Source organism: Pseudopodoces humilis, chromosome 8, assembly GCF_049639895.1.
Source record: "Pseudopodoces humilis isolate 2021_Gansu_Grassland_sample_001 chromosome 8, ASM4963989v1, whole genome shotgun sequence".
NCBI lineage: Eukaryota > Metazoa > Chordata > Aves > Passeriformes > Paridae > Pseudopodoces > Pseudopodoces humilis.
Genome location: NC_142207.1, coordinates 33,250,713 through 33,278,575, shown reverse-complemented (window position 1 = coordinate 33,278,575; position 27,863 = coordinate 33,250,713). Strand labels below are relative to the sequence as shown.

Below are 27,863 nucleotides of genomic sequence, written 5' to 3'. Positions count from 1 at the left end.
TGAAGCTGCACTTGTGCAATGCTTGCTACCACACAGGGAAGTGTATTCAAGTGGAACAGAGATCACTACAGGTTCCCACAGTATCTACAATTCCAGTAAATGGTAGTTTTCAGAGAAAAAGTGAACTGAAGCATAAGTCATTCAAGGTCTGCTGTGAGCAGTAACCAACAGATGTGTAATGCTGCAAACAGAACCAAGGACACAGGGTGACAAAAGGACTGGATGAAGAAACAGCCCCTGTTGTTCTGTGAACGTTCATAAGAGGAATGACACGGAACCTGGGGCAGAGACAGCAGTATCTCACCTAATATGGTGGTTTGCCATCCTCCTCTCTCCATGCCACGCCGGTCCTCCCCAATTCCAGAGAAGCTGCCGAAGGAGAAAGTGCTGCGGGTGGGGGAGACATCCAAGTGATCCTCGTGGAGGAGGAAGGGAACCCCCATCCGTCGCTGCCGCTTCTTCCCAGCGTGGTGGAATGGGATTGACCCTTTGCGCTCACGCTCCCGGTCCTCTTTGCGGCTCTTAAACTGCAGGAAGAGGAGCAGATAGAGGAGCAGTGAAGAAGCTTTGAGGCACGGAAAACAACCACTTGAGGGAATAAGGTAACACAGATCTATTTCCCAAGAGTAGCTTTCTACTCTGAGCATTTTATCTTGGCCATTTCCCACCGCAGAATCTAATTGCATGCTGGGGTCCTGTGAGCGTTTGAAGGATTTCAGTCTTTCCCTAGGCTGGGATGGATGCCCTTGGATAATTTTGTGACATTCTTTGACCTTGAGCATAGAATGGATGGAAACCCAGAGCTAAGATGAGGTAAAAAAAGTCAGAAGAACTCACTGTATTAGCTGGAAGTACAGTGAGCACTGCCTCTTAAAATTCAGCACTGTTTGAGTAGCTTCCTCTCATGCAGTTTCATCAGGACAATTACTTGAATAAAGACTTCAGTATTATGTTTGGGATGTGCATGTAAAAACCAATGTAATACCATACAAAATCAATTCCAATGAAAAGGGAAGATACTCTCACACATGGCATGAATATAATATATTTCAAGCAGACCTCGTGAATATATCATCCGAGCAGACCTTCAGCAGCTACTAAGGAAGACTCTGAGGTGCTGAAGCATAGGTAAATTAAAGAGCAGTTTTCTTTCACTCACCTTTTTGAAGATGTTCATGCCCAGGTCTGTGGAGAGATCTGGAACTGCTGGTCTACGCAAGTTGGTCAGTGAAACCTTGGAAAATGCCTCTGTGCTTAGTGATTTTTCTTCCTCGTTACATTTTATTGTAAGATCCTGCAGCTCCCAAAAGAAGACAAGCACAAGGAGAAATAGAGGATAATCAGCTTTAAAAAAGGAGCAACTTCCTAGAACTGTCATAGGAGCACTGTAGAGGAAAAAGACCTCCAACTCATTACACAAAAAAGTTTACACATTTAAAGAAAAATAAATGAACAAACAAAATTTAGAAAGATCCAGAATTATTTACTTTGTCTAACCTTTCAGTCACCAAAGCTAAAAAAGTACAGCACACTGTGGAAAGCCTCAGGCATTGCTGTCAGCCTGGTCTGGTGGCATGGGAGAACATGTTTGATTCTGATCCCAGGTATGACTCTGAGTAACTATTACTTTTTAAAAATTATTATTATTTATTATTATTATTATTATTATTATTATTATTATTATTATTATTATTTGTTATGTCTTTGAGGTCTTGCTTTATGTTGATGACCAATCATAATGGCTACTCTTTGCAAAGCATTTCATTTAAGATCTATGGCCTTAATAACATACACATTTAAATACGTATTTTGGAACTAAACTGCAATAAGCAGCACTGTCCCTTCAAGAAACTTTGTTTTCAGAAAATTTATTTACTCACCAAGGAAATCTAAGACTTCTAAATTAGTAAATATCCTTTGCTTGTAATAACAGGCTGCCCCTTCCATCATTTTTCATATGAAACTTCCCCCTTCCTATATCACAGTGTACCACAACAACAAAAACCATGAGGCTCACTCACTCCAGGTGCAGCAGAGCTTTCTCAACTCACCCCTGCATCAAACAACACATGCTATACCTGCCTGCTGCAAGGAAGGAAATTGGCACAAACTCAGCTTCCAGCCATTTGCTCTCAATAAAGATCTGCCAATCTCCCATGAGATGTTTCTGTGGCTGACCCGACTGAATTCCCTCAGGGTGATTTTCTTCTGCCTAAATATCAGCTTGTTTCCAATGGAATGAGCTTTTTCTTTGCTGTCCCACCAGAAATATTCTGCTGAAAAAGTGGGTCATGTTAAAACACCTTTTTGCTTTCAGTGCAGAGATCGCCATGTGTCAGGGATAGACAAAGTGACCGCTGTGACAGGTTTAGATTCTGCCTAGCCAGACTGCAAATTGCAGTAAAGATAGCCAGCCAGCTTCTGTAGTACACAAGTGTGCAGTTTTATGCCCAAAAAGGTCCAGCAGAACCCCATGACAGTCTTTGTAGCTGAAGCCTAACACCAGTTAATGTTTGCAGTACCCAATATTGGAGATCACGTATTTTTCAGAGACTTTTCAGACTAATCAAAGACTACCCTTGAATCCTCTTAATTTTATCAGCACAAGAATGTAGGAGACACACAGCAGCAAGGCTCCTCTTCATCACTGTTTGTAGTACAGGTATTCTTATCAACCACTTTGCATAGATGACTAAAGATTCAGAGCAGGAGTCACACATAAAATCCAGTACACAGTAAACCAGGATTCAACCCTAGCCACCCTCAACATTGAGGCCAGCAAATACTCCATACAGCTTTTTTCTTAGCTTTTATAGCTCTCTGGCCTCTTCCGGCTGTAAAGCATGGTATGGATTTATTTTGGATTAAGTATCATTGTCTGTGGATTACTGAAGTGGTGTTTTAGTAGGTGGTTTATGATCACCAAAAGACAGAGTAGGGTGCTCTGAGACACAAGCCATGCAAACACAAGACACAGTCCCAGCTTCGAAATCTGCTCAGGGCAGGTATCAAGCAAACACCACTGGAGAAGCAAATTCCAGAATTGCTTTAAATCTACAGTGTGGTATATGATGCATTTTAATGAATCAATACTGTCTAACAGTGATTAAAAACACGGCAATTCTCTGCAGTAGACTACATGGCAGTTACCATAAGCGTAAGATTGATAAGACAGCAAAACAGTTTGGGTTTGGGGGCTGGTCCTCTAGGTTTTGTTGTTTCTATTGTCTTCCTCCTGCATGACTGTGTTGTACCAGCTCATTTGTACTTCTCTCAGCTCTCAGGAGACTGTTGTGGTGTGCAACAACACTGCCTTAAGAGCAACCTGTGCTTTTGGGGCCCGGAGCACACTGCTAAAAACAGGCTGAAAACTGACAAAGGGATGAGTCTTTGTGTGGGAGCTTTATTAAGCTTCAAATGGGGTCCAGGGATAAAAACAAGGCTAGGCTGAGGGCATAGGATTAAATACAGGGTGACAGGGGTGGAGCTGAGTGTCAGGGTCCAATCAGAACAAGGGAAAATGGTGCAAAGGCGTGGCTAGGGACTGGGGAACCAATAGGGTAATGGGGGTGGGGCAATGCAGCAAACTGGGACCAATAGGAATCAGGGAAAGGGAAAACATTCTGGGGGTTAACCAAAAATGGCAGATGGGGCTGGAACAGGGATTGCATCAATTTGGTGAACCAACAGAACATCAGACCTTGAGAACTATTTACATGTGACAAAGGTCCATGGGAGGGTGGCTCTTCTCACCACAACCCTGAGGGGTGTCTCTCTTTTCCTGCTTTGGCCCCTCCAGGGTTGAGGCACCTGTACAACAAGCTTTTGGGTTTCCACAGGATGTCACGCTTGAGGCTCTTGGCTTTCCATCACCAGTGCAGTGAGCACTACAGCTGCATTGGTGCTATGATTAAGTTTTGTTTCTCTCTTCTACAAAGGAAGTGCAAGGCTGTAGCAGCTTGTGAATGTGTGAAGTTTCCATGTCCTGCACCTGCCCTAACAGTGAATTCACTGCATACAAGTGCCATACATGTTTCCTTTACCACGTGTAGCCCGGTCTGAAGCATGTTCACACCAAAGTCACTTTTCATAGGCAGAATATATTAATTTTATTCACACCCCATCCATCCCCCTTTTCCAACAAGGAGTGCCAGGACGCTGCACTGAGACTTTTCTTACTTTGCTATTCAGCTTACTAGGCAATACAGGGAGGATATTCCTCATGCCCTCTCAATCCCAGCTGCTTTAGCCCAGGCTTATATCTGAGATGTGATTTTACACACACAAGATCCAACAGCAAGTGTGAGAGTTTTGCTGAGGCTCAGGGAGGTGCAGGATCATCAGTTTATCAGTTATCCTGATAAACTGCAGAACAATATGTTGGTTTGCCACAAAAATCTACTGCTCCTTGATGTGGTTTGCAGGCAGATGTGGTTTTCTTTACTCAGTTTTTGCCTGCCACTTTATATCTCCCCTACTGAAACACTGTACCAATGTTTTTGAGAAGTTCTTGATCAACCTTTGATTAAAAATGATGGCACTATGTTAGGAATTTCAGATCTAGACAGAAAAATTGGACTTTAAGCATAACCCTGTGTCAGGTGAGCTTGTGAGGGCTCAGAATACAACCCCTTGTGTTAAGAAAGAAAAAATCCTAGCCTTTGTGAGGTGGCATTCTCTGCTCTGAGCTAGCAGAATGCCTTGTCTGATGAGACTTAATGTAAGAATAGCAGTAAAGTTCCTGCAGTTGGCAGGGATGAACCAGAGCCCAGCTGCTTCTGTGTGTTGCACAGGTTTCAGTCCTCAAAGTTGTAAAGAGGGGGGGCATGAGTTGAAAGTTTTGCTGCCTGGAAGACCATTTCACTTCCTCCATCACAGCTGTTCTGCTGTGATTGGGAACCCAGGAACAGGATTCTGTTTTGGTGAAGAATGGCAAAATTACACTGGGCTGACACAGAGGTTACCAAAAGCAATTAAACTCAGCCTTGTAGAGTCCTCACATTAACAGCTACCAAGTATCCAGTGGATTTGCCAAATGGAATTAACAAAAAAATCCTAGAGAAGTGCAATGGAATCTTCTGCAAAGCAGTCTTCTGCAAGCAAAACAGCCTAGAAAAGCAAGACATAGCCAAGTGTGTGAAAGGAAGTGTTTTTACAGCATAAAGGGAAGAACCAGGGCAACACTAGTGCAGCCAGTGCCTGTGTGAGACAACCTCATCCATACTGCCTCTGTAAAACACTGACTGCACTCCCTGTTGCACTGGGAGCCAAACTTGCTGAAATGCAAAACAAGCAGGTTGTTATGAGCAAGAGCAAAGGGACAGAACATGCATGGAAATAGTGAAACACATCAGCAGCAATGTATTTCAATTTTCCCTCCAGGTGATGATGTTGAGGAGAGTTTTTTGTACACACACAGCACAGGTAGATTTCTCCACACACAGGTAGATAAATATTGAATAGTAATTCTTATCACTGGCCTTAGTGGAGTTATGTCAAGCTTTTACAGGGATGAAACATGTTATAGAAATGATACTAAAGTGCAATACAATTTAAACAATCCTGCAGCTGCTGAGCCCTTAGAACCACAAGTAACCACCAGCTCTCATAATAATGGTAAAAATATGTACAGATCCTGAGATCTAAAACCAACAGGAGTAATATTCATGTTGTTTATGCTTGTCTTCTAGATTTTGAATATCTGGGGTCTACTGGGCTAAAGATATTTCACCTTCCTTCCAGTCAAAATCTGTCAGAGCCCTGAAAGCAGCAATTTTAGGAAAAAAAACCAAGAGTTCTGAGATTTCCAACTCAAAAAAAAATATATTTGATAGCAAAATGATCAGGTCTTTTATTTGAGTGTGTCATAAAATCGGAAGGCAAAAATAGAATCTCTGCTAAATTTTGCTAGGAGGTTCCATCAACCAAGTAAATCAGCATTTGCTGCTAAAAGCCCACATGACAGGAGAAGAGGGCACAACATAAAAGCAAAACAAATCCACAAGGAGATAACTGAAACTACAACAACATTCCCTTTTTATCCCTGGAACAGGTGAGCAACACTAAATAAAAAAATATTTAAGCTCAAACACAAAGATCTTTACTGCACCATGGTCAGGAGCACAGGGGTCATTGTCCAGCAAACAGGGAGAAAGATTTGACACCTATTAGGACAGTTTCTCTACAGAGATTATTTTGGCAAATATAAAAACCATGTAATAAGAATAACAGCAGCAGAAGTAACAACATGGAGAGCTTTTGCTCACTGCCACAGTTTACCAAGTCTAATTCAGTATTTTAACACAAGTGTGAGTGTGCAGTCCTGTACTAAACACAGTTCCTTTTGAGGGAACTCCAACTTTTGAGTTCCTCCATTTGAGGGAGTACACCAGAGAAGCCCAGTGGGCCCTGACCATTACACTGTAATGCAAAGGCATTGGTAACCATTTCTTGTGGCAACTGCATTAGTACATTCCCACATTAAAAACCAATGTTATCCCAGATCACCCTACATTAATTATCCCAAATCAAAGCTCCAGCTTTCAGCAGTCACCAGCTCTGACCCTCTGCATCAGATTCTGCCTTCAGAACACTCATGGTTCTCAGGGTCTTTTTCTGAATCGGTGCAAGTATCTGACCTCTGTGCAAGTGAGCCAATACCAAAGCTGTGCCTATCACTGCCTGTTCAGCAATCCCCTCCCAGCACCACCACAGGAGCAGTTCTTTCCTCACTGCTGGCAGCTGCTTACCTGGGTTTTGTGGGTGTTCACCAGAGAGGGAGCAGCAGCCACCATGGAGCTGCTGCGAGGCCTTGGCAAAGGGGTGATCTCGGGCTCGGGTGGCTTCTCTGGTTTTTCCTGCAGCATGTGCCTCAGCCTCTGCAGGTAGTACATCAGTGACCACTGCGTGCCTTCCTCGGACCAGTGGGGCTGCAGCAAGCAGCGCAGCACGGCCACGTCGAAGTACGTGGCGTAGCGAGACTTCTGGCATGGTGGAATCACCAAGGACACCCTGCTCCAAAAAGCAGGAGTAGAAATGTTAGTCATCAGATTCCTCATTCCTTTAGATCCTCGGCTCTCTGCATGAAGAACTGACTCTTTGGGACTAAGGAAACTGAGGAAAGCATTATTGAAGACACGTAACTGAATATTCAGCTTTCAGATCCCCAGAGGACTCCAGTACATGCTGTAAGGTGTTTTCTTGGATAGGGGTGCTTTCTCAAACTGTGATCTGAAGATAAATCTCCAGTACCTGTGCTAACTGAATAATTTGTTCAGCAGGAAACAAATGAGCATCCGATGTCCTGACACTAGTAATACATATTTAGGAATGGTTTTCATTTGCACATATCAGGCCTTACTCAAGAAAAAGTAGGCAGGGCAGCTAAGTTAGTTAACCATTTAAGCTAGATATAATAAATTTATATTTATTATATAAATGAAAGTTACTATTATGGGCATTCTTTGCTGAGGTGTTCTAGAGAAAAGCACCCTTTTAAGCCCTCACTGTAATTTTCTTGCCCTATTAATTTCCTGATGGATTTTAATATGGAGTTTCCTAAGTATTGGAGAAATTAGTGCACACAAAAGCAAGACATCTGTAGTGAGCTTCAAAAATGGGAATCTATAAAGTTCAGATTTCAAAATTTCAGATTTTTATGTCATTCATAGCCAATCTTTTTTACAGTAAAATGCCCCAAAATTTTTATTCCTAATCTTTCATACCACTTTTCTCCCAGCAGAGTACAACTGGCCTGATCTACCCTCTGGACAGCCACTAGCTGTCAGGAGACAATCTGTCAGGAGACAATCTGTCAGAAAAGAAGCAAGTTTAAGGGACTCACAGGAATGAGAATCACATGGTAAGAGAAGGTGTGAAATTCTTTTTTTTTTTGTCTGCTGAATACACATTTTGAATGTTTCCACTCTATGTCAGAAACACAGCTCTGTGATCTGATTATTTCTAGGATTTTGGGATTCTATAAAAATGAAGAGTTCTTTCATGCACTAGATTCTCAGGCATTTGAGAAGCATCACAAGAACATCGAGCTGGTCTTTCGGTTTTTGCTAGAAGCCATTTTTTATTATCAGCCCTGCAAAACAGCAGGCAAACAGTGTAGGCAGGTCATCCTCATATCCAGCTAGGTACCACCACTTTCTGAACAGATGGGTCCAAGGCCACAGTCCAGAAAAGCCTTGGGGAAGAGCAGCAAGTGGGACCAGTGGGACCTCTGAGCGCTTTGCTGGATCTCTGCCCTGTGCCTCCAAGAACTGGCAAATGAGGAAGAAGTGTGCACTGAACAGTGACACCAGTTGGAATCACATGAACCCTGCACCATCTTACAGGTGTGGAAACAGGGTTGGAAGGCTGGGCTTGGATCAACACGTGGATCTAGAGCTCAAATTTGCAAGAGTTGGTTTGCTGCCAGCGCCACATGCCCATGCTGGAGGCACCTGGCGACTGCAGACCAGTCTATGTCAGCATGTGCCACACTATCCAAAATACACAGATTCAAAGTTTCTCCAATAGTGCTGTATTCCAGCTAGAAAGGCTGCAAGCTTGACAACTTTGAAATGAGCTGTTACAAAAACCTGAAAAACTGAGTTAGGAAAGGAAACAACGTGAAATGTTTATGAATGAAATGAATTAAACGAATGTGCTGTAACATTTTCCCCACAAACCTGACGTGAGGGGTGGTTTTGTCAAAGTTTAGGTTGTGTCACATAGATTTAGCCTGCAAAAACCCAGAAGTATACTCAAAGTACCCCAGCAAAGGAAACAAAACATGTCATGCCAGTAGCAGTTGTGAGAGGTTCTTTTTTTTTTGCTCCCTGGTCTGTGCACTCCTATCTGTGGCACTGGCAAACCTGAGGCATGACACAGGCTGGAGCAAGGCATGTTCTCCTTATAAAATATTCATAAATAAAGTCCCTCCTGCAAAGTCTATTTCCCCAGTAGCCTGTTCAATGTAGCAGCTGGGTAAAGGGCTGTGGTTTATCTGCTTCAGGATTAAAATGTATCATCCCTACAGGGAGAATCACACTGAGCGACACTTTGCTAGGATCACAACAAGCGATTTGTTTCAACAGTTTCTGAAGAACCAGAAATTAAACTCTGTAGTTCATTTAGAAGAAAATCTAGTGCTTGTATAATCAGCTCATGGTTGCCTGTGACTGCAGGGAAAGTGGAAATGCAGCCTTCTTTCAACCCTTGGCCAAGGACAAGGGAATACTTTGGCTGTTGGTAAGAAGAGTAAACAACATTTGTTCCACAGTTATCTGTTGCTTGGTAACCAAAGCTCCCTGTACAGTTTTAACTCATCAATGAGTTCTGCAAATGAGGAGGCATAATGATGCTCTCTTCAAAGCCTGTCTGAAGCTTCATCCCCATGGCAACCACCAGACCCTGCTTGACAAATTGATCACCTGATTCTGTCTTCTTAAGAGGCTGCTTATTTTTTTTACAGCTGTGCACTCTCTGAGCAGCAGTGTTCACACACAGAAAGGCAGCTCTGTCCCCACCTTCAGTTTTACTGGCTCACATTAATGCAAATTAAATACAGATCCAGAACTGACAACAGGCTTGATAAAAAATCCCAAGGGAAGCTTCCTGATAGTATGAGAGCCTCAACAAATAGCTTTTTCCTTTGCATCAGTGAAAGGATCCCCTGAGTTCCCATCTGAGAGATCAGAGCTGTCCCTAGCTGATATCCAGAAAATCACTCTATCCTGTAATTCTGTCACTGTAATGACACCATTTCTTAAGACTGGAGTGTTTTGGATATGACATTTCTCGAAAGAGATAAGCAACAGGGCCAGAGTTTTCAGGTGTTTAAGTGGCACTCCTAAATCCATAGAGATGTAAAATTTTAGCCCTCCCTCTCCAAAATATCTGAAAATACTCATCAGCTTGATTTACTCAATGGCACTACTGAGCATCCAGCACTACTGGAAATTCAGTTCTGCCTTTATGTGCCCAAATCTAGATGAATTCATTAGTGCCAAGCTGGAAACCACAGCCTGAGCCACAAGCTGGACACAGTTGCACAGCTGTGCTTCTTGGTTAGTCTGTTCCTACTTTTTTGGGTCAGTAGTCTAAAGCCAGCTTTGCAGCAGGATGCAAAGGAGGCGTAATGAAGGCAATGGAGAGAGGTTTGCAGAAGTTCTTTGCTTGGGGGAAAGAAAATCTGGTCAGAAGGAAACCAGATAATATACCAGTTGCCTGAAGCTGAATCTAGCCTAGCAGGGGTGAACCTGAAGGTTATTTTTTGTGTCTTTAATGACCAGAAATCAACATCCTAGGAAAGACCAAAGAAATTATCCCAACAGGCCAGCTAGAGATTTCTCTGAAGAAAGCAGCATTGAGTAACAAGTGCTGCCATCTTTTTCATCACCCAGAACTGCAATTTCTTGAATTAAGAATTTGGTACAAACATCCAGCACCCTCAGCATGTCCAGACAAAAGTGGATTCAAGATGGATTTGTGTGATCTCCACCACTGAATCACAGAAGCCCAAGTTTCACCTGAAGGTCTTTGTACCTGGGATGTGCAGTACTTCTCTCCTGGGAGGTTTGGGAGGATACACTTCCATCCAAGGAGTTTCCAGGATGACATGCTGAAACAGAAGCCTTTGGAGGTACAGGATCTGGCTGTGCTGTCTCACAGACCACCTGCAGTCCCTTCAGATAGTTGTAAAAAAGAAAATAGGTATATAAACATATTTATCTTTCCCATGTGAGTTTTATAGCTGCAATTTGAGCTCAGACATGACCTTACTTACACCATAATACCATGGAAAAACATCAAGCCTGGGGCTTCTCAATACGAGGCATTGTACAGGCAAAGGATATACTGTACATTGTACAGGTCTCTCACCCAGGAGAATGATTTGGGATGGAAGGGACCTTAAAATCAAACTCCAACCCTCCTGCCATAAACAAGGTCAGGCTTCCATCCTGTAAGACAGGTTAAGGCCAAGGAGATCCAGATAGATACACCCCATACCCTTTGGTTCCACTGCAAACAAGGTTGGGAGCCTTAGCTGTGAAGAGCTGTGAATAACTGTGATTTCTGGAGATGGAATACTTTAGGGTGGTATATTATTTATCCCCCCCTCCCTCAGCACCTTATTCAAGTTTGTCAAATCTTAGTGTAGAATTTACCTCAGTACGTCCACTGTCCAGATTAGGGGATTCACAAGTCATGCTCTGATTATTGGTGGGAGAACTTCTCTTGGCTGAGAAAAGAAGTCAAAGCAGGACATTTCAGGAAATGCCTCCTACACTATAATGTACCTGTTATAAAGTATTATAATAAAAGAATAATCCACAAAACAAAACCAGCATCTATCTGCTGCAAGGTTCCTAGGCATTAGTCACAGCCATAAAAAGAAAACAGGACTGGGTTAATTTTTTTCAGTTCTTTCCATTGTCAACAGCACTGTCTACTGAAAATCTGTATTTCTTTAAAATTAAATTTGAATATAAATTTCATCCTAAATCCATTCACTATCAATTGTGCTTTCCTGTGCAGAGTAGTGCCTTTTACTTTGGAGCTCTTCATCCTATCTGTACATATTTTCAGGTGCTTTTCTAGGTTAGATCACTCAAAGTGTATCGTGATTTCCAACTGGCCAAACGCCTTCAGAACAGGAAATACATGGATGTCACACAGAAAGTTTGATCTGTAATACTGTAGAACACCAAGGGTATCACACAGACTAGGATGACAAGTCTTGAAAACCTGTTGAAATATCCTGTGCAAATGTGACTTTGAATCAGACTGACTGCAAAACAAATATTGCAAAGCAGCTTCATTAGATTTTTTATTCGTTGTTTGAATGAAAACTTAAATAGATTTTACTTTCTTTTTTCCCAGTTTGAGAAAATGCTAAGATAGCAGCATCTCCCTAGACATAAAAGACCTTATTCCAGTTAGTATTTCTGTCCTGCTGAAATACTTCCTCGCTGTTGTGAGATACTGTCTTCACCCTTCTTAGGAACTAAGGAAGATAAGGCTAACAGAAATTATATGAGGCTGACAGAAATGATAACTCTACTGAAAAGTTATTAATTTCCTATTTGTGCTGGTTCTCCCATCTCCTATTTAATTATTGTGCAAATGTCAGTTGACTCTCAGGGGAAACAACCTTAAACTACTCTAAAGTTTGACTAGTTCCTGCAGGACCAACATATTTCTTCATGTACGAGGGCTACAGAACGTAAGGGCAGCATCAGGCAGACAAAGGTGAAGGTTCCCCCAGATCTCAGGATCTACATTACCACAGCAAAGTCACAGACCTGTAATGATGTTCCTGATGGGTTTTACAAGAGCATTGAAGGCAGAAACTTCAGGCTGCCTGTGTTCCCACATTGGCTGCCAAATAACAAGGCCACTAGCCAACCGGAATGTCAGGTCAGACTCCTTCAAAAGAAAAAAACAATGTTGTTTCCAGTCCACCAAACATTTCTCTGGTACACAGATCTTACAAGAAATAAGTGATACCATGTGCAGTTGTCCAGTCAGTACATGCTAACTCAAGGGCTACTGACAATACTCAACAGGCTCTATACGTGTCAACTATGGCTAGTAAAACATCACAGGGAAATTTCAGTCCAAAAATATCCAGAGATTTTTTTCAAATGAAATTTCTATTCTAGTCAATGAACTCTATTTTTTTTCCAGGACATTGAGCTGTAATAGAAAAGGCCATTCCTGTCACATAGTATCTCTTTTTCTTATACATAACCACTTTATGTTTAGCATTCAAGCTCAACTTTAGGATTTACACTCTAAGACTTGAACTTCTTCCCCAAAAGAATAAGAACACTAAATATTAAAGCATTACTGAGAAACTGAGGAAACATTTAACAGATTACTATGAAGCAGTAGTATACATCACTGTTATCATCAGCCTTGTTAGTACCTCAACTCTGTCAATACACAGAGACACTGGTACTACTTGCACTTGTGCTATTGCTGTTTTACATATACAATCAGCTGAAATCACATAAATTAGTACATTAAATTAATTATAAAATAATTATTAATAATTAATGAATCATATAAATTAGTGTACAAGTAAACCTTTGCAGTATCAAGGTCCATTTACTTGACCAAATGTCAGACCTACATTAAGAGACATTGATGTTCCCATATAGCAAACAAACATGGTAACAGCAGTTTTTGGTGATGTATATATAACATATCATATATTATATATTATATATTATTAGTGTTGTTATAATATATAACAACACCCTCCTATTGAGAAATCCCCAGGTGCCTTGGCAGCTGGAATGGATGATGGAGACAGAGCTAAAGGAATGGCAGGAACCGACTGCTTGTCAGCTCTGCAGCCCTTCTATTCCCCACCCTCTGTTAGTGCTCTCTCATCATTATCAACTCACAAGCTTGGCTTAAACTAAGCTTGCTTTTAATTACTGATTTTGCTAATAGCAGCTTGCAAGGCTTTTAGACCTGGTAGCAGCGACGTTGTGTTTTCGCGTTGCACTGCTCGCTTGTGGTGACGTGCTAACACTCCTGCCTACAGTTATGCACTTAAAGAATTACATGCATCCCTCAAAGCCTGATTTAAATACAATTTTCTCAAGACACAAATCCTCCCAGCAGGTGGGAATTCAATAATTTAGGCCTGTCTATGCAAACATGTGTCATCTTCCTTGAGCCCATGGATTATTTTGGCTATCTGATCAGGTAGTAGTCTTCCCCTGAGACTTACAAGACATTGAGAGGACAAAGCTCACTTAGTGAACCATTCACATGCCTCATTTATCTCCTTTCCTGCACTACATTTTGATGACAGAAATGTGCATGTTTTAATTGGCTTTTCAATGTTCATCACCACGGTACTCCAGAGATCTCAGAGATTATCAAGGTAAACTTGAGATACTGCTTTAACCTCATCTTGAAAACAACATACCAGAAAGATTAACATAAAAGATTGGAACTCCAATCTTTAATAGCCAAGGTCTACCCCCAGTTTATTCAAATGGCAGCCTGCATTTTTCTGTGTAGCACTGGGAAGAATTCAGTATTTCTTCTTGTCCTGTCCCAGTAATCTACAGAGAACTAGTAAGCAAGTATAAAAAATTTGGGCTAAATAAATTAAACACTACTGTACAGGGACTCAGTAGCAGAAGTAGAGAAAGAATCTGGTTCTCCAGTCTTGCTTTTACCTACCTTAATCAAAAGATTATTCTTTATCTCCTGTTCCTTCCTACCTTCTTCAATTGTTGCAGCATAGAAGGCAGGATTAGAACAGATAGCCCCATCACTCCATGACTTTATAGTCCTTTATTCAAGGACCTGCTCTTTTTTGAGGCTTAGATGGAAACATAAGGGCTAAATGGCAGCCTCCCAGAGGCAGGAGTCAGAGCATGAGGAATATGCCTTTTCATCACATCACTCTGCAAAGCTGATGCACTCAGCATAAAATTAACAGAGGAACCCCAGTAGACAGGAGGCCTGCAGCCTGCTTCACAACAAAGGAATGCTCCATTGCCTTTGCCACTGCCATGTTTAAAACACCATCCTGCTAATTAGCATCCAAGATGATTAGTAATGACAACAACAAATCCCAGTGGCAGCCCCGTGGTGGAATCCCTGAAAATCTAGCAAGGCTTTTCTGAGCAGGGTTAATAATCAGTGGAGCAAGTTAAAGCTCATAATCCTTTCTGCAGTTTTCAGGATCCCAGAGACTTCACAGGGGCCACAGATCTATGCCATTCCCAAAGGCTAAAAATGGCTCACTTTGTATTTTTTTGTCTTTGTGCCTGCTGGATGCTGTGTGGCGATTGTTCACATCACTGGGAGGATTTCTTCCCAGTGGCAGCAGCATTCTGCCAGCTTGGTAAAATATTTCCAGCAGTACCCCAGTGTGCACTGTAAGCTGAATTAAATTACAGTCACAAAGGCAGAATCATTCCTTTCCTGCTCAGAACTGTCTCCACACAAGAACCCCACCGGTGCACCACTTACCCTAATCCTGTGGACGAGGGGAGCGAAGAGGAACACAAATAGCTCTACTGTGGCCATGGAATTCTGGAAGAACTTCCTTCTGTTATTCTCCTCCTCATCAGCCATGGCGCTGGGCCGGGGATGTCCTGGTGATCCTTGGTTTTCAGCCTGGTGGATAAAGGCACTACTGCTCCCTCCCCAGCTAGAGCCTCTGTCTCCTCCAAGTCTGTCATTGCTGCAGTCCTGAGGAGCCTCCAGCAGCATCCAGTGAAGGGTGTGAAGGAGCTTTGTTTCAGCTACTCCAAGCTTATCCTGATGTCCTGCATGGAACAACACATCACAGCATCTCACAGGGTTTCCATCAATGTTACTGTTGAGATTGTTTCAGAGTTGCACTGGAGGCTGGGCACACATCTCCCACATAAGCATTTAAAAATTAAAATTCTACCATTTTAAAGCACCAGCATTCTGTCTCTTTCCATTTGAAACCCCCTATATCAGAAGCCTCCATTTATATCCCAGCATTTGGAGTTCAGTCTCTGCAGTGTCAGCTGCAGGGCATGGACAGCAGCATGGACACAGAGTGGTCCCAAAAGGAACTAACTCAACAGTCTTGTCTGTTTGACTTTGTTGAACAGGAGAAAATGCCAGTGAGCACTGCAAGGTGCTCAAGCTCTCTTCCTAATGTTCCCTACTGGCAGGTCTCAGGAAGCAAATTCCTGCTGAAATCACCGCTGCAATCGGTGCAAAAGTAAATAAAGTAAGTTGGATTTGGATCTGCCTCTCTATTGTCTGATTGACTTTCTGCTGACAGTCACATGCATTGGTCGAAATAAAAAGAAAAAACAGGAAGAGAAAACCCCAAAAACTGAAGTTATTAAAAGTACCTGCTGCAACTGACCACTGCAGCATGCCTTGTAAGAAATACATATTCCTTCAAGGAATCCATGCCTGCTGGCTACTAAAGTTCTATTACAGCTGGGAAATAACTAGCAAAAAATGTTATTGAACTACTCTGACTCCTTAGCCCATCAGACCACTAACTTCACTGGGGAAGATTTCACAGGTCACCCTTCTATAAATGAGAAGGACAATCATCAAGCAAGGCAAGCCCCAGAAGAAAGTAATTAGGATTTTAAGGATTTAGAATTTGTTGTCACCCTGAGCAGCAATCTGTCATATTTTAACTGATAGCTTCAATAATGGAAAACAACCTCAGATGAGCACTAACCTAGCTTATTCCTGTTGGAGAGCAGTGTTGCAGTGCAGTGCAGCACATGAGGGAGCGCAGCTTGGACAAGTTCCCAGCGAGAAATGCTCTGGATGGCTTCAGAGAGAGCTGGAGAAAGGCCATGAAGCTTGTTTTCTACCAAAACTCTTTCAAAAGACTAAAAGTAAAAAGAAAAAAGGCATGGTGTCTATTTCTGCGCATTCCTTCCAGTACATGAACATCCTCTTTTTAAAACCTCTAAGCTCTAATTGTATAAATGAAGCAAATTTTATAATATTTGTCCTGAAAAATAGAGACTGTAGCTAAAGCCCACCAGACATATGGACATACTTAAATAAGAAGTGAATGAACCACACAATGTATTTTCTGCAATATAAGAGAATTGAAGCAAATATCATGTGTGTATTACTAAGTGCTGACACCAAGCCAGACTTGCAGCTGTGCTGGATAAAGCCAGTAATCCTGACTTACAGTTGTGCTGGGCATCCCAGTTATCCTGTTAGAAGTCACAGGAGCTAGGAAAGCCTGTATTTGTGGAGCTGAGCACTGGATATTCCTAAATACACATGGTCTTTCAGTTTAGTGTAACATAAAGGGCAAACCACTAAAGGTATATGGGCCTTAGGAAATGTTTTCACACCCTGTCACAAAAATTATCAGTGTACAAAATTTTTTGTCAAGCTATGACGTAATGGTTGTGTGAACACTTACAGAGCTGATGGCCGCAGCAAGTTCATTATTTCCACCTGAAGCAACACAAAATAAGGCTATCTGCTGCTGGAATCCCAGCACAGAGGCACAGAAACACATATTTATCCATTAGAGAAGACTGTGCCAGCAGACTGAACCCTGAAATAATTACAATAACCATCAGAGATGCCAGCAAATATCAGTGTGCAGGTCACACTGCCAGCCTGCTAGAAACACCAGGCTGCAATCTGAAAATGTAATACATTTTCCTGATGGACCAATGGCTGAAATTGGAAGGCATTTGCTGTAATACATGGAAAAGACACTGGCTTCCTGAGGGTTAGTCAGAATTAATGTGCCATGGATCATGTTGTCAGCAACGTGTGTTTCTTAGCACCAGGAATGGATAAGCTGTGTACCAGGGAAGGGATGCTTCAAGTCACCCTTATGGGGATCTGCTGGGGGCCACAGCACCTGAAAGGAAAACAGCCTCCTGCCACTCCATCCTATCAGTTCAGGAATTGGGGGCAAAATGAAGGGATACTAATGCTTTGAAGGCCTGGACAGGACAGGGAGCAGAGCACCCATGATAAAGCCTGACTATTCTGTCCCAGTCAGGAATCACAGTAGGACAGCGAGTGCATTACTATAAAAACAACAGAGGTTTAGAATAAGTATCCCAGTCAAGGTATTATTACATAACAAAAGGGGGAAAGAAGAAAAGTATCCCCAGAAACAGAACAAGAGGTACATTGTTACAAACACCACAAAGTTTGAAAGAGGCTCTGAAAAAGAAGAGGTTTTACTTATTTTTATAAAAAGAGGACAGGGAGCACTCCTTAGTCATTGCTCCAACCACACACTATTTCCAGTCATCCATAAGCTCTGGGGCTCACTGAATCCTTCATTCAACCAAGCCAAGCCTCTACACAGAGCAAGAGGAAGGTCAGCACAGAGGTAAGCAGCTCCTGCCCATGTTAGGGAGCTGGATTAGCTCTCTGAAAGGCCTGCCAAACACCAGTGCTGACCAAGGCTTTTTGAGCTGAATGATCTCACCTCCAGCACAAAAGCCAAACCACAAGTTCACACTTAGTAGAGTTGACAAAGTTATTAATTTTGCAGGGCAAGGGGAGATAAAAAACCCACTGGGAACACCAACCCTGTTCTGTGAAGTGTGACAGAAGTCACACTTTCTATTCAAGGTCTCATTCCTGGGTACTTCAATGGCATCAGGTAGAAAGTTCCCCAGCAATTGCCTTCTGTAAGCTGTGAGCCACAGTCTGCATGCTTCAGAAAATCAAGAGGCAGCTAAGGAGTTTGCAATTATGTCTTTAGATTAGGCTTGTATTTATCACAACATTTTGGGCTGCTGAGCCCTTGTGAAGATTTCCCTATGTGGCTAGCCACCAGATTCTTCTGTTCTTTCCAGGCCTGAGCAGAAAGCTAAACATTTCTGTACTACAATCAAAGACAGCGATTCTGGGATAGCTCATGTGATCACAAGCATCTGAGACAGAAATACCATATGTTGCCAGAAAAATTCAAACACAAAAGCTGCTGTATGGAGAGCACTGAATGTCCATGGCTGCTACAGGCACTGCCCTGCACAAAACTGCTCCTGTGGCTGCACTGCCAGCACACCAACTAATTGGCACTAAGCCCCACACTGAAAACTGTCACAAGCAACAGGAACATGCAGTTCTTTGGACAAGAGCTCCTGTGGAATTTGCCTGGAGCTCTCCATAAAGGTGTAGCTTCTGGCTATACCAGATGCTCAAGATGCTCAAGGCCCTGTGTTGCTGCTGGAGAGCCTCCTTTTTGGTGTGCTGTGGCTTTACTCTTTCAGGACCTGCTACAAGGAATATATAGACACTGGGGCAGAAGACCTAATGTTAACCCCACACATGCTGAGAGGAGCTCCATGCTTAAATAAGAAGGCTGAATGAGAATGTCTGAATGAGCTCCCTGTGAGTGGGTCAGGAGACAGACACTGCCATGCCATGGGTACATCTGGAGCCCCAGCCTCAGGGCTCAGGGCTGCAGCCTGGCTAGGAAAACAACTACCTGCTTCTAGCAGGCTTGTGCCCACACACCACACACACCAAAGGCAGATAAAGAACATCTGCCAAGGGGACAGTGAGGGAAGTGAGTGCCTTGGCTGGAGAAGCAGTCCCTTTCAGCAGTGCTGTGTGTGTGTTCAGCTCCCTCAGGACCACTTACACAAGCATTTTTCCTTTTAGCCTAGCAGTGACAGATGTTTTCACAGGGAGTGGTGGCCAGCCTTGTCTGGCTGCCTTCCCACTGCTGCTGTTCTTTTACCTTCATCTCCACCAAGAACCAAAGGTGCTGCCAAATACCTTGTGACCAGGATCAGCCTGTGTGTCACTGGCTGCTCTGTCCCACACTTCTCTAGGCATCTGGAGCATTCCAAAGCTCAGGCTCTCTGTTCCCATTGCAGCAGCATTCTGGCTGGGCTTTGCCATGGTTTCCTAAACAGCTTTGCTCGAGCTGCATGACCTTGCCCTGCTCTAAGCCCAGGGAAGCTGTACCTGCAGTGAATTGCATAAGGCAGGAGGAGGTCAGCCAGGGGTTGGCAGAGGGTGCCCAGAGCTTGCCAGGGGTTCCCAGAGGTTACCTGGGATGCTCAGCACCTCCTGTAAGATCCTCCCAGGAGTGCCAGGGAGTGTCCCTACAGGACACCCCTACAGGACACCCCTACAGGACACCCCTACAGGACACCCCTACAGGATACCCCTACAGGACACCCCTACAGGATACCCCTACAGGACACCCCTACAGGATACCCCTACAGGACACCCCTACAGGACACCCCTACAGGACACCCCTACAGGACACCCCTACAGGACACCCCTACAGGATACCCCTACAGGACACCCCTACAGGACACCCCTACAGGATTGCCCTGTGCTTAGCCCAGGGCAGGTACAGAAGGGCCATGGCAGAAACAGAGAAATGGTTGGTGCTTCTTGAATTTGTGTCCTTGCAGGGGGCCTTACTGCCCTGTCCTTCCAAAGCTCAGTCTGCACCCCAGAGGAAAGCTGAGACTACTGCTGAAGTCACTTCAGACTGACTGGAAAGAGCTTGAAGTGCAGGCAGCAGGTTTTCTCACTCTGGGGCAGGTCCACTGAGCAAGGAAGAGTTCCTGGAAAGATCTGGGAACCGAGGAGTTCATAGCACAAGGGGTGCCAAGACTCCATTGTCTACTAAACAGAGCAACAGTATAAATATTCACCAGTAGTGAAACACAGATGCCAAACACTTTACTCACAGAAATTCACTTTTCTGCAACCGCGCCCACTGGCTGGATAAAATAAAGGTGGCCTCTTTCTGAACTTTGTTCCACAGCTATACTTTCATTATCCATAATAACAAAACATGTAATTATATTTTCAAAAACAAGCAAAGGGAAAAAGGGAACTAAACCAAAACCGAAAAACAAAATATAAAACAAATAAAACAAAAAACAAACAAACAAAAAACTCCACAAAAACAAAAACAAACAAAAACAAACCCCAAAAAAAACCCCAAAAAACCCAACCAAAACCAAAACCAAACTAAAGGAAATAAAGCCACAACCAAACAGAAAAGAGGGAAACTTTGAATTTGTAGGATCCTTCAGAAAACATTGGAGTTCTTCCATGGCCAATGCAAACCAGAGCAGGAGAATTTAAGCATATCTTCAAGTTCCTTACCATCACCCAAAAAATTAGGTTTGTACAGCTCTCACATGCTTTCTTGTGAGGCCATTTACAGCTTTGCCTCATTAGGAATGGCCTCATGTCAGGGTAGGACAACTTCAGAATGGGGAGGAGGAAGAACAACAAATCCATACAGAGGCACAAACATATTTAGATGTTGTAAGACAATGTATGGGGGAGGGAATTTATCTTCAGCTTACAGGCCAATTGAAATAAGTGTGATGGCTCAGGTAAAGAGAGAAATGCAATGAAAGGGACAGGGTTTTTTTTCCACAAGTATTGTGGTATAAAACAAAGCTCAAAGAAGCAGTGCAATATGCTCTTGCAGACCAGATGCTGCACTTATTGAACCTCAGGCTCCAGCATCTACTTCCTCCATGCAAAATATGCAGCAAATTCTACTGCAGCAAGGTTAGAGCCAGGAATGATAATAGAATACTGCACAATGTTGTGTCATACACATTTCCAGACAGGTAACAGCCTGTAGACATGCCCACAATTCTGACTAGAGAATTACAAAATCATGCAACAGGTGCATTGTATTTTTAGGCACACTAGTCAATAGAGGGGTGTTGGTCAGCAGCAGGTTTCAGAAGACAGGTCAGGAACCTGTCAGGTTCCAGAAACCCTGTCTCACCCAGGCACACAGCACTCTGCTGCCCCACTGGATAATGTGGAATGTGTTGCTGTGGGCAGACATTCCTGCCCAGTAGGTAGAGGAAATGGATGAAGAAGAGGGCAGAAAATGTGTCAGTTCAGGCTATAACTCAAAAATTCCTCAAAAATAAGCTCCACCTTTCAAAATTTTCCACCATAATTTAATGATTATGTTAAGAACTGGAGAAGAATCAAGTTCCTCATCCAACAAGTGGAAATTTATTGGATCTTTATAAAATGTCTTTTTTCAGAGGTCCCTTTCTCTTAGCTGAGGCATGGGATTTATGTTGTCTCACAGTTTAGGGGGTTTTGGGGTGTAGCTTGTTTGTTTTGTAGTAAATTCTGGTATGTGCTCACAAAAGAAAAGTGCTTTAGAATTGGCCTCAGGGACCTGATGCCAGCAGCAGAGCAGGAAGCAAAGGAAGTTTCAGGCAGGAAGGTACATCACAGAGAAGGCACAGAGAAGGAAGCTCTGTCCCTTTACCCAACAGTGACAGCTGTGAGCCCACAGATGAAGCCACAGCCCCAGATTAGAGGTGCTCCAAGGCATGGCTCCTGCCTGGTAAAGGACATAAGACAGCAAACTCCATTCTCCAGCCTCTCAACAACCAGTAGGCATGAACCAGTGATGATGCTTTTTGTTGCATACGCTAGAATTAAACATTTTACTCACCAAAACACTAAGCCAGCACTCCTCTATCTCTATTTGGTATCTAGCAAAAACTCTGAAAAATTTATGGATTTCTTAGAAGAAAATGACTCAGCAACAGATAATGCTTCTCCAGCCTAATGCCTTGTGAGAAGGAAGTCAGAAAATTGCTGCAGAGTGACCTAAGAACTTTAAACTATTAAGATACACGTCCAGACCAAATTTTTCCACTCTGTCAGGTTTGGCTGCAGCTGACTAATGTACTTTAAGTAATCCAAAGACCAGCAACCATTCAAAGAATTCTGAAATTCTCTAGATACCCATCTTATTTGAACTTGCTTCATGTCTTCCCTTCTTCTCCCCTTTTGGCAGTAACTTGAGACTTTATTTGAAGTACATTTAGAAATAAGAGTTATTTGTATCTGCATGACAGCCCCTCCTTAATCATTCTGATAAGATATGCTCCCTCTAATTTCCAGCAGAAGTGTTTCCCATGTTGCACAGGGGTAAAAGAATTGTTCAAAGCCTGTTTGCATTGCTTAGATTTTCCATGTTATAAGCTTGAAAAACCTTCAGCAATCATGAACTGAAATGACATCCATCTCATGCAAAAGCACACCCACATAGGATGAACTGCAAGGTTACACCCAGACTGTCAAAGCTCAGTTTGTCTACGTCATCATTTAATTACTACAGTGTTACTAATTAATTACTTATTACTAATACCCAAATAAATTCTTTTTCTGTTGTGTCTAAAGATGGGCACGATATGAAAATTCTCTGTACTGGAACAATTTCAAATTCTTCATGTGATAAAAGTACAAAAATGAAGCAGAATGGACTCAATCCACTTCTGGTGTAAACTGAGAATCTTGCTGACCACTGTAGTCAGATTGATTTGCATGAAAAATTGGTTATTTACAAGCTTTGAAAAAGAGACACGTGTACATACCACACAGGAAGCTTCATACTGTTTCCCCAGTTTAGGTCTTAAAAATGCACTGAAAGAAAGGAGAAGAATCATTAAAGACCCAGTACATCAATGTGTATTTTTCTTAGTTATTTTTAGGATTCTTCTCATGTCAGAAAGTTGTCAAAAGGCTGAGAAACTCAGTGTAAAGGAAGACATAAGCCAAAACTATGCTCAGATACCTGTTGATGACGTCTGATAAATGCTGTTATCTTTTCCAGAAGTAAAAGTGCCCACCCTGATATGTCAAGAGGTATTTAATTCAGTCCACAAGTTCCCAGGGATAAAATCTTCCATCAGACAATTTTCAGCCATTTTACCTCAGTGAAAGTATTTTCAACATATTCTGTTTAAAATTTGTAAAATATTACTAAACTTTGCCTTGCCTCTATCCTAAGACAGAAATCAGATTGCCAGCTCTGTATTAAATATTTTTTTCTGCACTGCTGCTGATGTGGAAGGCTTGTGGTGAAGTGCAGGCCTGTGTGCTGTATGTAGAGAACATCCACCCTCTATCATTCTCCTCCAGAAGGAGATCAGAGTAAATATTAAAAAAAAATAATCAGGTCACCTTATTGCAGGGTGGGTTTTTTTTTTCCTATTTTATTTTGAAGGACACTGACAGTGGCATAAGGAGATTTTGTGACTGAGGCCTTAAATTAGAGCTTCAACCTTCAAATCTTCCAACCTCCCCCACTGCCCCCACAATGTTTTCAATTTAGAATCCTGCCAGGACAGGAGGCTGTCGGGATTCACAAGGAACATAAAGCGCCAGCCATACATTCAGCTGGTCCCTCGCACATCTCCAACCCCTCACTCTCCACTGCTGTGAAATAAGGTGAGGCTTTGACGTATCTGTTTGCCTGCCGGCCTCCCAAAGCATCGATTACACTTCCAGGAGGGCTGCAAACACAGACAGAAGCAAAGCTGCAGGTCTGGTGCAGCACTGATGATGCTGCTCCTGGTACCAGAGCTCCGTGAGTTCTCTTAAAGGATGGGGGTTGGGGCAGGGGGGGATGGACGGGATGGGAAACACGGGACAGGGAGCAAGGGAAAGGCACACGGAGAAACAGAGACATGGATGGTTTAAAGTCAAACCAAGAAGCTGCCTGGGACTGCCACTAGGTTAAGCTGCCTTGAGACCTCCTCCCTCACCCGATGCACACAAATTGCTCGATGCTGAGTACAAAACCCGGTGTTTTTTTTCATGCCTTCACGTTGCAGCTGCAGTGATAACTGCGTCCTCCCTGGCACCGGGCAGCAGCAGCTGGCCCGCACCCCCCTCCATCCTTCCACTGCCCTGTTGCAGCCGTATCCCAGGTACCCCGCTCTTACCTGGTTTGCCTCCATAGGAAGGTCTGGATGGGCAGAGGGATGCCACGGCCACTCTCCTGCTCCTGGCCCTCTGAGCTTTTCCTTTTCACCATGATGCCGCTGGCAGCTGCTGCAGCCTCAGCAGACGCCCCGCTCGGGATCTCCCATGGCCGCCTCTGGCTCTCCGCAACTCTTTACCCCCTCCCCTCCATTCCCCGCCGCCCGCCCCCTCTCTCAACTCCGCTGGTGCAAAATGGCTGCAGAAGGCAGGGAGGAAATTAGGGGGGAGCGAAGATGTCCGCGTCCTTCAGCTTCCTCCGTGCCTTCAGCACCTCCCTCGGCGGACAGCTCCCGCTGCCCGGCGCGGGGGCGGCGGCGGCACCGCCCGCCAAACTTCCCGCACCTCCACAGCGGCGACAACAACAGCCACAACAGCGACAACAACAGCCACAACAGCGACAACAACAGCCACAACAGCGACAACAACAGCCACAACAACAGCGACAGCGAGCCCCGCAGCAACAGGGCTGCGGCCGCCCCTCCCCGCGGCCACCAGCGCAAAGTTGGGAAGCCTCGGCGGTCCGCAGAGAGCAGAGCATCATCCCAGAGCATCATCCCCGAGCATCATCCCCGAGCATCATCCCAGAGCATCATCCCCGAGCATCATCCCAGAGCATCATCCCAGAGCATCATCCCCGAGCATCATCCCCGAGCATCATCCCAGAGCATCATCCCAGAGCATCATCCCCGAGCATCATCCCAGAGCATCATCCCAGAGCCCGCCGGAGAGCGGCTGCATCCCTCCACCCTCGTCCCTCCCTGCCTCCTTCCCACACGGGGAGAGAAGGGAAGCAAGGCAGAAAGCCTCTCTGAAAGTGAAGGTTGGTGTTGAGAGCAGAGGAACTTTGGGGGAGTTGTTCACGGATTTTTCTTAGGCAGAAAAGCCGAGGCAGAGGTGGAGAGGATGGGGAGCACCAAAGCAAATTTACTGGTGTTTCCAATTAGGCACCAGACTAATTCGATTAATACAAGCTTATGTTTGAGTCAGGTTTGCTGGAAATACTTCTCAGGCACTGTTAGATTAGCTCTCCTTCTCTACCTAAGGGTATCAGAGGACAGTATACTACAACAAATAATTAATAGAATAAAATGAAAGACCTATGCAAGTTCATCCCAAAGAGTTTCCACAGGAAAAAAAAATAAATAAAAGTGACATTCCATTGCTTATATGAAAATATTGAAAATTTAGAGATGCTCCAACGAACCAAGGCCATAATTCTTCCTGTCTTTCAATCTCCCTACTAAATGTTAGGCACCTAAAGATTCACCAAGGTCATTCCTTCCGGTAGAGGAGCAGAACACATGAACATGAACACTATTTACTTCCTTAGGGGTACTTTAAGGAGAGGTTTGCTGAAAAATCCAGTGCTGCTACTTAGGTAATTTGAATTTACTCCCACTTGAGATAATGTGTTTTTCTGGTCTGTCTTGCATGGAGTTTCTGGTGCCCAAGACAATACTTGATTTCCAGTCTTGATCTCCTGTCATGGAGAACAGGACCTCATGTGATCCACATTTTGCTAAAATCTCCTTCTTAAACAAAAGAAATATTAAGACAAGTAATTAGAAAGTAATCTTTTAAATAAAAAAAAAAAAAAAAAGGTTTGCAACCAAAATGGTGTTCTAAATTTTAAAACTTTTTTAAATCAAAATCACTAATCTACCTGAGTACAGAAATGTTGAACCAGTTGGCTTTGTTCATATTGTCTGGCTGGGTTCTTTGACAGCAGCATCTTGACAGAAGTATGGCCTTTTATTAATAGAACTACCTTGCTCAGGCAGGAAAGCTTTTAATTACCATGTTCTTTCCTTCCATTATGTGTAATTGGACATGGACAAAATTATCTTGATTTCTTAAATCTTGTAAGAATACAGAGAGAAGGTAGTTAAAACTGTTGACTTCTAAATGCAAGGTCCACATCCCTTCAATTAATCCAGGACTTTTGTCTTCTTGTTTGGACAGTTCAGAAAGCAAATTTCAGCATTAATTTCTTCTAGAATGCCTCTTAATAGTCAGTACTAAAGCACTATGCAGTAGGAATAATGAACTTATTTTTTAATAATTGGGTTTTTTTCAGGTCCTGTCATGTGCTATGAAATTATTGACTAAAGCTGATACTCAGCAACAAATCTGAAGTCCAATTTTTTTGAGTTTTAGTTATTGTCAAGCAGGCAAATCACATTCTTCCAAGCAAAGTATGAGGACAGAAAAGTTTTAATGCTATTCGTAATTAAGGAGAATAAGTGAGCTGAGCTGTTGAGGCCTGAAAAAGTGCAAGGTCAGTGTCTTCCTGATGGGTGTTGACAACAGCACTAACTAGGACTCAGCTTTCCCACAGGTAGAAGGTTAGCAGGCCAGGGGTGGTTTATCTGAATGTTGTTTTAAGTGTTGTGTAGTCTCACTCTTAAAATTAGTGCCATTTTAGTCAGTGATAATATTTACCTACCTTGAGTTTAAGACAATTGCATTCTCTTAGTAACTGGTAGGCACAGTTCAGATGTGTTTGGTTTGTGTTTTGTTTGATTTTAAAAGGGTATCTCTCTTTTTTCCTGCTTTCAAGAAGCAGCCACAATAGTTTCCAGTTCATCTCTCTAGGCCTAAGCTTATTATTCTTATTGTTCCCATGCTTTGCTATGCAACAGGAAACCCAAGACCAAAAGAGAGCACTGCAGCTTGCTCCAGACTACAGCCAAAATTTCCTAATGATTCTTCTGGTTGACAGAGACACTAAAGGGCACTTGATGTGGTCAGCTTCCTAATAAAAAGAAAGGGATGAAAGTGTGAACACAAAACTCCACCACAAAAAAACCCCCCAACCAAACCAAACAAATGTTATTGGAAAACAATGGCATTCATCAGTTTCAAACCTACACAGGTAAACATCATTGCTGCCCTGAGTAGAGGCTGTCCTAGAGAGCAGAGAAGATCACTAGCAGGACTTCATGAGCCTCCAAAGGGGAATCCAGATGGCCTCTTTACAGTCTGAAGAAGAGCAGGAGTGGAGCACACATGGGGCAACTGCACATTACTGTCAGTGTTCACTATCGCTCAGAAAGCAGGAGGACAACACACCAGTACCTCACCTGGCTTTCTGTTACATCCTTGAAGACTCTTTAGAGGAAACTAATAGCTTTGAAGTTCAGGATTATTTTCCTTGCTCTTTCTTTGTGCATAGCCAGTGCCTTGCCCTGTCACAAGCCATTAGCAAGTGGAGGTCACACAGCCCAGCACTGAGAGGAAACTGAATCACTACTTGGAATTTTGTTCATGATTACTTTGTAGTAACTGAAAATATAACTGCAGATTGCAGTTCTAGTCAAGCTTGCCATTTGAGTGCAGCATATTGCTCTCCAATTGCAGCCAGTCACAAAAGACACATAAATCCCTTTGTTTGTACAAAGGTTTGAAGTCACAGAACTTCTGATGCAAAACAAATCAGAGAGTGAAGAAAACATTATCAACAGCTGGCTCTGTCACAAGAACTGCAGGCATGAATATGTAGATCTCAAATCCAGCCAGGCCATGACCAGCACTAAACCCAGGAGGTGGCAAAGGTGGTTTACATTTTTTGACAGTGGTTAGAGACAAGTTTT

General features: G+C 43.2%; 1 protein-coding gene across 5 annotated transcripts in view; it reads right to left on the bottom strand.

Moving 5' to 3' along the window:
• The window catches only part of UNC80 (unc-80 subunit of NALCN channel complex), a 123,452-nt gene extending 99,083 nt beyond the window's left edge, over positions 1-24,369 (bottom strand). For all 5 annotated transcript variants that reach the window (XM_088058804.1, XM_088058807.1, XM_088058805.1 and 2 more), the window contains exons 1-10: positions 24,231-24,369; positions 22,878-22,926; positions 16,211-16,367; positions 15,001-15,299; positions 12,300-12,423; positions 11,163-11,236; positions 10,540-10,679; positions 6,750-7,011; positions 1,160-1,294; positions 305-527 (exon numbers count right to left, since the gene is read on the bottom strand). In XM_088058804.1, the coding sequence (XP_087914930.1) occupies positions 305-527; positions 1,160-1,294; positions 6,750-7,011; positions 10,540-10,679; positions 11,163-11,236; positions 12,300-12,423; positions 15,001-15,299; positions 16,211-16,367; positions 22,878-22,926; positions 24,231-24,322 (1,555 nt within the window). In that variant the 5' untranslated portion in view covers positions 24,323-24,369. The remainder of the gene's footprint in view (positions 1-304; positions 528-1,159; positions 1,295-6,749; positions 7,012-10,539; positions 10,680-11,162; positions 11,237-12,299; positions 12,424-15,000; positions 15,300-16,210; positions 16,368-22,877; positions 22,927-24,230) is intronic.
• Positions 24,370-27,863: the final 3,494 nt, after the last annotated feature.